Below are 9,242 nucleotides of genomic sequence, written 5' to 3' on the forward strand. Positions count from 1 at the left end.
TTAAAAAAATATTATGAATATCATAATAAATTGTAATTATAAGAACATTGTGTTGATAATAAGCTTGTCTTTGACATTTAGTTGCAAATGATGATTTGTTTCACAATAAAACTGCTGTTCAACAAAGTATTTGATCTCATGGATGTAACCAAATATTCAAGATTGGAGCAAAAAAGGCAAAAATTTTAAGAATTGGTCATTGAAAAGCACATATTCGTGCAATGCTAAACTAAATACTGCAGCACTCTCAGTGTCTATGGTAGTTATGGCCCTGTTTGATTTCTTACTTTTCACCTAATTTTCTAAATATTTGTGTTTGCTCACAAGAAATCAATGCAAGATAAAAACATAACGGCAATATACTTTATAATAAAGATAACAAACACAACAGATTTGACATATTTCCCAAAACACAAGAAGGACACTTTTAAATGCAAATTCTTTCAGAAACATTTCACTCTTACATTTTAATAAACACAATGACACAGTAAAAAATGAAATGCTTTCGATGTACATCTCAACAACAGTGTGGTTCATGACATTACACAATGCAGACTCCATGTGTTTCTTATGATGTGAACGTTTGCAACGAATAAGGTAGCCGCCACATTTCCTGTTTGTAACCGAAAACGTCTAAAGACGATAAAAATAGCAGCAACACTGGTGTACTTCTTGTTGAACATGCTCACGTACAGGTGAAAAGCTTCTCAGAGAAGGCTTTAGTGGATATTTGACCCTATAAAATCATGGGGATAGGTAAGAAGAACATGATTTATCCCTTTTGTATGGGATTGTTCTCTGCTGACCGTATTTCTAACATGTGTTTAAATGAAAGCTGTTTTGTTGTCTCAATCAATAATCATGTTAATGGGAGACTTTATACTTTTTTTTCTTTCAGAATTGTTTTTTGCAGGTTTTCTTTGTGGTTCTCAGTCATTTTTTGTTCTTAAGGCTTAGAATAGTGATAGATTGAAATCAAACCCTGACATACTAAATCTTCATTGAATAATACAGTAAATTATACAGTAAATAATCTACAAAAACAATAAGTGAAGTTTATTAATGATATGAATGATAACAATTATATTGGTTGAAATTCTTTAAATTATTTCAGTGTGATGACATCTACGGAAACTCAAACAACTTTTCTTAATGATTTCTGTTTATACACTATTTGAAGTTATGTCTGACTGCAACCATTTTTATATCAATAAATAAAATGTTAAATTCGAATATATTTATTGAAAGTTTTTTTTTTTTTAAAGAAGAATAAAAAAAGAATTATAAAATAACGATTGCACCAATTTGCCTGTAGTTGTTGTTGTTGTTGTTTCAGTTTAGTCAGGCAAAATAATGGCTACTGTGGAAATGATTATAAAATTTTGTAAATATATCTATTAATATTAGATAAGATGTAATGGGAAGGTAATGCAATATTCATCCAATCATGAGCTGTTAATTCTCTCTTTAGGATCATCTCAGTGCACAAGTCAATATGTTGCTATTAGTCTGACATCGATTGCACTGCTGATATCTGTGTGCTTAAACATTGTACTCTGTTTATTAAGAAGAAAGGAAAACAAATATGCAGGTATGCTTAATACATTTGATTTTTATAGAACATATAAAAAGATGAATTATGACAAATCTACTGAGGTCACAGTTATAAACTTTTTTTTTTTAATCAGCAAATGAAAACATGTTGAAATATGGAGATGAACCATTACATCAAGATTCACTTCAGTCTTACAGGTAATTATCAGCATATTGTTTGAATGAATTTAAAATGTATAAATCCTTTTCCCTAGCAGCAGCCCTTTGAATCATTTCAATACATTTGGGTTTGTTTTGTGCAGGTTTGAGGATGATGAGATGGAAAGACAGGAAAATCCGATTTATGGAAATATATGTTTAGATGGAGGTAGGTAATCCAGTGCATGTCTGCTACCTAGAGCTAATAATTATGCTGTTATGATGGCCTTGCTTTATATTTAATACCTGTTCATTCTGTACAGGACCTTTTGAAATGTCTCCGGAGGTGTGCTATGAACAAATGTCACATGCAAGCACAGCAAAGCAGGGATTAAAGGTATGGTTTCAACAAATTTCATGGAAATTGCTCAGATCTGGAGCCATGCAATGCACATTATTAACATGAAATAATTTTTACATGAATATTTACACTACTTATCTACATTAGTAGACATAAAATATACTGTAAAACAATGAGTTTATCCGTTAACCGTACAAACGTTTACAAGATAAATCAAAGTTTTTATGAAAAATATCCATCCAAACTGATATCCCTGCTCTTTTTATTTATTTATTTATTTATTTATTCATCCATTTATCCATTTGTTTGTTTGGTTGGCTGGTTCGCTGGCTAGCGTTGGTAATTTGATGGCCAACCATTAACAAATTGCATATTAAACTCTGAACAGAATTGAAACATTTAATATATGGATTTTATTTTCAGGTTCTCTGTCTTCTCTTATGCAGCAACTATTAAATGATCTCTATTTTAAAGTAAAATCTGCTGGTTGTTGCATGCATTGGAGTATTTCCAACGCACTCAAAATTAGAAAGCGTACCTTCATATATCAATCTGTGCTGTGTGACATTTTTCATAATCACTTTAATGCAGAGAAGGGCTGCGTGAGAATGCAGACTGGATAACTATTTTAGGCACACACGCCTATGCATTTTTCAGAAAAAAGGCACGCGTGGTCAGGTTTCTCAGACCCCTAGCAGTATGTTTGTCAAAAGCTACATTGTTATGCCACATTAATAGCTCGCTAAACATTCAAGTGCATTGATCCTTCTGCAAGATATTGCGCCTTTTTTGTTATGCTAAAGTCACCACCATATCAAAATTGAGATTTTTTTTTTATTAAATGCTGCAGTGTTCATCCGTGCACATCATTATTATTTTTTAATTCGTGCCACTCACATTATGGACCCTTTTCACAGACTATGACAAAGCATTTCCAAAGTTATTAACATCGCAAATCTAGCAAAATTTTAATTTTTTAACTTTAATATATATTTTAACCATAGACTTTGTGTTTTCTTACCTTGGCATACATAAAACTAGTTAACGCTGCAGTGTCAGGGTTTCTAATTCAAAGGATAACAGAGTGAAGGCAAATTTGACATCTTTCTCTCTTTTGACCAACAATATTTTTTTGTGAAATGTGAAAAGGGTCAATCTTTAATCAGCATCTCTCATGATGTGTTCATCGACGTGAAGGCGGGACAATAACATCTTCTCTTCACTAACCTGCCACTCACATTGTAATAACACAAATTCAATCCATTTCCAATGGACAAAATCATTTATTCATTTCAGACTTTAAAATTTGGTGTTGAGTTTTATGCTGTTTTCCCATCTGGCTCATTTGGAGCATTTGTTTTTGAAACTGGCACATTTTCTTTCCTAGTTCAGTTTGTTTAGGCATATATGAACAAAACGATCAGTCCAAGATCACCTGAACGTGGTAGCCTCAGTTCAATTGAAAACAAACTGGTTTGGTTTGGTGACAAAGAAATCCAATACAACAAACCAAGCTGTAAAAGAATTAATAATGGGAAATGTATTAATCAGCAAAATCTGATTTCCTGGGCGAGCACATCAGTTATCGCAGCTGAAAACCAAAGAGCACCTATTCATCTTAAAACGTTGTTTAATTGTTCTTCTTCTTTCCATTGATTCCTGTTCTAACTGAGAAATAGTGTATATTCGGGAATAAAAATGTGTGTAACGACAACTACAGACATAGCCTTGATGGATGACGCTTGAAGGAACAAACATTTGCACCAGTGAGAGAACAATTTTACTTATATACGACTCGCATAAACACATTTTTTTATGCTTTGAAATGTTGCCATATGAAAGTGAACTAAACCAAAAAGAAAATGCAACATTCTCATAATTTAGGTCCCTGTTGCGGAACACAGTAAATAATCTACAGGTCTAAAAATGCCTTTTCAACACAAAAATCAGAGGTGTAAGATATCACAACGCAGATTTGCCGTCTGAGACTTTAGGAAAGCTATACCAGTATTGCACAACTTATTGCGAAATTGTTTTGATGGCCTTTGTTGTGTTGCAATTTAACCTGAAAGCTAAACTGAGGCAAGGTACACTAAGTTAACGTAACATCATGGGTTTTGTTTTGTTTTTCATGCATTGGGGATGTCATGAAAATACAGTTTAGGTTTGTCATTATCTCACAGGTCCAACAGGGGGACGTGTCCTACGCCTCTTTGGATCTGACTTCCAATAAAAAGCGTAGGAAGAAGAGAAAATACCAAAAACAGGCTCAGACTCATCAGGCCCAGACACATCCTCAACCTGCATCCCAGCAGAACTGTATGGACCAGGATGACGAGGCAGATATCACTCTCCCGTCCCAGAGCAGCAGCCTCATGGTTTCACGTCACAGCATCTACCTCAACAGTCATCAAGTAGCCCTGGAGGCAGAAGAGAGGGAGAGGGAGAGAGAAAGAGAAATGGAAATGGAAATGGAAATGGAAAGAGATGATAATGCAGAGAGAGAGTTTGAGAGGCACAGAAATGTGCATGAAGAGTTTGATCACTCCCTCGGTAGATCAAGACAAAGTCTAGAACAAGACAGTTTACAGTTTGAGAGTTAAAAAAAATAAAAAACTTTACCGTCTTAAAAAAAGAAACACAGGATACTGTGGGGTGGTGCTGTCAACAGCTGTGATATTTAAAGCTTGTCGCTTAATATGTCACAGCCCAAATCATAATTTCTGTGTGTTCAAAAGCATGCAGAGGAGACCGGCTATCTGTTCTGAGGTTGTGTCCAATCGAGACACATCTAAAGGAGTTTACCACTTTAAATGTGCTTTCTTGTTTCTTGCATTTGAAGGTTGGTCTGTTTGTTGTTGTACTTATAGTGAGAAGAATATATTAACAAATATTTATCTGCTTCTTATTTTTTAGATTTTCAGGATAACATATAAATGTATATTTGTGAAAATAAGGTTGACTGATGACTCAAGTCATTTGATATAGGCTACACATTCAGAGTTGTTGTAATAGGATTTCTGTGGCTTTGTCTTGATATTAAAGGTATTGGTGTGACTCTGTTTTTGTATCTGTAATTCTTTATTTGAAAGCTTTGAAGAATGTCTGAAGATGCAAAAAATTGCCATAAAATGTACCAAATATTTACCATAAAAAAATCTCACTTAGCTTTGCTAGAAACTGTCAAATGAAAAAATAGTGGGCAAAAGCTTTCCTTACACTCCTTAACCACTTTTGTTAATAAAAAGAAAAGAAAGAAAGAAAGTAAAAAGTCTTCATTTCATGTACAGAGACGACAAGCATGAAAAATGCAACACTACAGTAGCGAGGTGAGGACTTTTTGCAAATTTCCGCCCTAACTAATAGTGACGTTTTCTCCTGTAGTCACGTGATAGTAAACATGGCCGCGCGCTGTTGAAAGTCATGCGATAGCTCTTGGATATAATTTCTTATTTTCATCTCTTTCAATTGTAATTTATTTGCAGTTATATAAACGTTTGTCTTGATATATACTGCCAACAATATTGTTATGGACCCAGCCGGACAGCTAAGAAATGTACGTATTACAGCTAGCGCGTGCAGTCCTTTTCATGCATACATGAATGCGACAAATATTTAATAAAATCATGATTTTATTGTACTGTTTTTTGTGATTTAGTTGCGGGACTTCCTCCTTGTTTACAATCGCATGACGGACATCTGCTTCCAGCGATGCACAAGCAATTTCAACTACAGAAATCTGACAATGGATGAGGTGAGGCAAATATGATTTACTTATTATTTTAATTTATAAAAACGTTTAAAAAATGCCTTAATTGATGTGTTCCTGGGATGTTATTTATAGTTTTTCGGTGCGTGCGTGTGTGTGTAGGGAACATATTAAATAGGAGCAAGATTCGAAATAAAATATAGGCTCATAAACCAAAAATGCAAATAAAAATACACTAAGATTGTAATAGTACTATAAATATTTTTGACATAGCAGAGAATAATCTCAAAATCATTAAGAAATAATGTAAAACAGGATTCACATCAAAAATATAGGGTGAAGTCAGCTAAAATGGGCTATCAGGTAAAATGGGCCAAATAAGGTTGTAGCATTATATCTTTAAATTTCTACAGACAATCACAATAACTGATTTTGCATTGTTGCTTCAACGCTTGAAACAATAATTTTTATTGGTCTGAGTTTTTAAGGCAGGCAGGGCAGAGTGTTACATGAAGCTTGTCTGAGAAATTGTAAGGTAATTGAGCCTGACAGAAAATTTAATTAATCACTAATAAGGGTACTAAAGCAATTATAAGTAAGCTTACCAACAAAGCAAAGGTTTATGAACAATGTTTTGACATGCTCTTTCAAATAAAAAAAGTTTAATTTATAAAAGAAACTTTGATTATTGTAGAAAAAGGTCATTTTAGGTAGAAATGACTGATTAAGCTAAAATGGGCTGCATACACACACACACTTTTAGACAGAAATTGAGGGTGAAAATAGGTTTATAGGCCTAGATATGTATCCATACAAAATCTTAGCAGTCTTTTTTTTTTAAATGCATTACAGACAGTATGGCTGGAGGACAAGCAAAGTAAGTAAACAGAGAGACGAGAAAAGAAATGGAAAGAAAGGAAGATGTCAATAAAATGGGGTGCATACACACACACACACACACTTTTACACATAATTTTTTTTTTTAAATACAAGCATACACATATTATGCACACAAAAGACACCAGTGCACAGAAACACACACCTATACAACATGATCAGTTCATTTTTAATTGCATTGTTCAATTAAATATTCATTCAGCTTTCTATTTAATGAAATACATTTATGGTGTTGCTATGGCACACTAAAGACAATAGTGTCAATTTACTGTTAAAAATGTAATTTAAGCTGAAATTACCTGTGTTGTTCTCCTTATATATTGGCCCATTTTTCCTGAATGTAGTGCCGTGGCTAAAGAAGATACCTGCTGATACTCTAACTCTCATAATTTTAAAACTTTTATACTTCTTCACATTTAAAAAATACAAATATATTTAAGATGCTAATTTATAAGAATATCATTAGATCTCATGCATAGCTTATTTTATGGTATTAGAAGTCATTTACCAAAACGTGGCCCGTTTTAGCTGACTATTTTTGACATAGCAGAGCATAATTAGTTGAAATAATTTAACAAAATCATTAGGAAATAAACTAAAGGACTGTTTACTTTTTTCCATCTGCATGTGTAAATGTATTTATTTATTCATTTATGAATGTGAAGGTAGACTTCTGTCATTCTGGAGGACTTAAAAAGTCTTAATTCCCTCCACAACTAATTAAGGCCTTAAAAAGTTTGAAATCAGAGCAGATAGTCTTGAATTTATGAAGTCATGGCATTACATTTTGCATGCATTGCAAAAAACGTCTTCCTCTGTATTTTTGTTTTCCAATACAAATATCCAAAATAGATCAAGATACACTTACTTGAGAGGCAAATGTAAAATTAAGTCTTGAAAAATGGAACAAAATAAAATTAGTTTTCATTTTGACCATGACAATGTATGACCATGCATATTGATTTAAGAATCTTTAAACATTTGCATGGGGAATCAAGATAAAAACACTAAGGAAGAACATCACTTTTTTGCCGTGTGAAGTACAATGAAAGAGTTGTTTTCCATATTCCAGTGTTTAAAAGCAGAGCTATAAGCCTTATATACTCTGGAGTGTTGCTCATTCAACTCGTTGTGTAATACAACTCACATTCAAATTAAGTGAATATATTAACATAATGTGTTACCCATCAAATCTGCAGAAACCCTGGTCATTACACATAGATTTACTATGACAGTTATATAATGTTCCCTTTTCTGTGTTTTGTTTGTGTTGTTTTACCAGGAGCGATGTGTTGACAGTTGTGCTGGCAAGTTAATAAGGACCAATCACCGTTTAATGGGCACGTATGTGCAGCTGATGCCTGCGATGGTGCAGAAGCGAATGCAGGAGATGGAGAGCAAAGCTGCAGAATTAGAAAAAGCTGAAGCTGCAGCACAAGGAGGTGCTTCATCATTAGAAAATTCGTCTACTGCTATCACAACCACAACACCAATGCTTGAGAGCTCACAGATACCTTCAGTTTCTAATAGTCCATCAGATGTCAAGACAAATGTCTCAGCTTTTGAACGAACACAGTCATTGACAGATGCGCCCACAGTACCAAACAACACACAAACCTTTACAAAAGAGTCTTTAGAAGGACAAGTAGCACCATCGCCAGTGATCTCAACATCTTCTAGTGTACCTAAAGTAGATGGAGGTCCCATCTTGAGTGCAGCAGAAAATCTGAAGCCCAGCAGTGTAACAACCACATCAGGTCCTGAAACACGGTCTGAAAGGGGAGCAGGACAGAGCCCCCAAAATCCATCCTGATCTTGAGACATGGCAGAGAAGACATGTCTAGGAGATTTTGTTTATGCTCCATATTAAGTCTTAACAGCCAAAAGGCACAAAAGCCTTTTTAAGACAGTTGGTCATGGAATGGGTTTCATCAATATTTAAATACCTGTACTAAAACATTGAATAACTATGTACTGATGGCTAACATGTGTCTTTTAATAAAAGTACATCATGAAAAGATAATTCATTTGACTTCTTTATTTATTATTAAATCTGTATGTGGTATTTTTAGGATAAGTGTTTTGTGTAATTAAAGATGTATATGAGTAAAAATGTTACTAGATAACATTTTTATTTGATAATTATTGTTATCCACACTGATGATTTTTTGTGTTCTTTAATGTTTTCTTTAAAGGTATTTCTGTTTAAGCAGTTGTATCACATTACATAAGTATGAATATTACATATTCATTTTTATTTTGCACATATAGATAACTTTGTAATTAACATTTTATTTATTATTACTTGTTGCAGTAATCATGCTTATGGTGATATTAATTATATTAGTGAATTTGAATACTATTCATTTCACTATGCATTTTAGAAACTACATTACGAGAAACTACCTCACAACTTATGATAAATATTATCCAGAATCTCCTATAAATTAATTAGTATATTAAATTAAATAGTATTTTTCAGAATCTGTAGATGTTATTTATTTATATATATTTATTTTATAAAAAAATTTATGGCAAGTGACTAATACTATTTTAATTGTAATAACTTGCATTTTATATGTG

General features: G+C 33.2%; 2 protein-coding genes across 4 annotated transcripts; both read left to right on the plus strand.

Moving 5' to 3' along the window:
• Positions 1-659: 659 nt before the first annotated feature.
• On the plus strand, positions 660-5,110 carry LOC306865721 (uncharacterized protein). Of its 2 annotated transcripts, none has more exons than XM_079410480.1 (6): positions 660-756; positions 1,472-1,591; positions 1,689-1,752; positions 1,857-1,921; positions 2,016-2,089; positions 4,237-5,110. In XM_079410480.1, exons 1-6 carry the CDS (start codon positions 747-749, stop codon positions 4,654-4,656), a joined length of 753 nt encoding a protein of 250 aa, XP_079266606.1. In that variant the 5' UTR covers positions 660-746; the 3' UTR covers positions 4,657-5,110. The 2 variants fall into 2 exon arrangements, with proteins under 2 accessions (XP_079266606.1, XP_079266607.1); XM_079410481.1 differs by having other exon boundaries at positions 663-756; positions 1,572-1,591.
• A 325-nt stretch (positions 5,111-5,435) lies between these two features.
• LOC306865722 (mitochondrial import inner membrane translocase subunit Tim10 B-like) lies at positions 5,436-8,680 on the plus strand. 2 transcript variants are annotated; one of them, XM_079410483.1, is made up of 4 exons: positions 5,440-5,609; positions 5,712-5,807; positions 6,615-6,639; positions 7,942-8,673. In XM_079410483.1, exons 2-4 carry the CDS (start codon positions 5,803-5,805, stop codon positions 8,470-8,472), a joined length of 561 nt encoding a protein of 186 aa, XP_079266609.1. In that variant the 5' UTR covers positions 5,440-5,609; positions 5,712-5,802; the 3' UTR covers positions 8,473-8,673. The 2 variants fall into 2 exon arrangements, with proteins under 2 accessions (XP_079266608.1, XP_079266609.1); XM_079410482.1 differs by lacking the exon at positions 6,615-6,639 and having other exon boundaries at positions 5,436-5,609; positions 7,942-8,680.
• The last annotated feature ends 562 nt before the right edge of the window (positions 8,681-9,242 follow it).

The sequence above is a fragment of the Barbus barbus genome (genome assembly GCF_936440315.1).
Source record: "Barbus barbus genome assembly, chromosome: 47".
NCBI classification, from domain to species: Eukaryota; Metazoa; Chordata; class Actinopteri; order Cypriniformes; family Cyprinidae; genus Barbus; species Barbus barbus.

Excerpts from the sequence above, each read along its gene's own strand:
- LOC306865722 (XM_079410482.1), top strand. The coding sequence starts at position 5,583 with ATGGACCCAGCCGGACAGCTAAGAAAT. Across the intron at positions 5,610-5,711 it reads CAGCCGGACAGCTAAGAAAT|TTGCGGGACTTCCTCCTTGT; the intron begins GTACGTATTACA and ends TTTGTGATTTAG. Across the intron at positions 5,808-7,941 it reads GAAATCTGACAATGGATGAG|GAGCGATGTGTTGACAGTTG; the intron begins GTGAGGCAAATA and ends TTGTTTTACCAG.
- LOC306865721 (XM_079410480.1), top strand. Across the intron at positions 1,753-1,856 it reads GATTCACTTCAGTCTTACAG|GTTTGAGGATGATGAGATGG; the intron begins GTAATTATCAGC and ends TGTTTTGTGCAG. Across the intron at positions 2,090-4,236 it reads CAGCAAAGCAGGGATTAAAG|GTCCAACAGGGGGACGTGTC; the intron begins GTATGGTTTCAA and ends ATTATCTCACAG.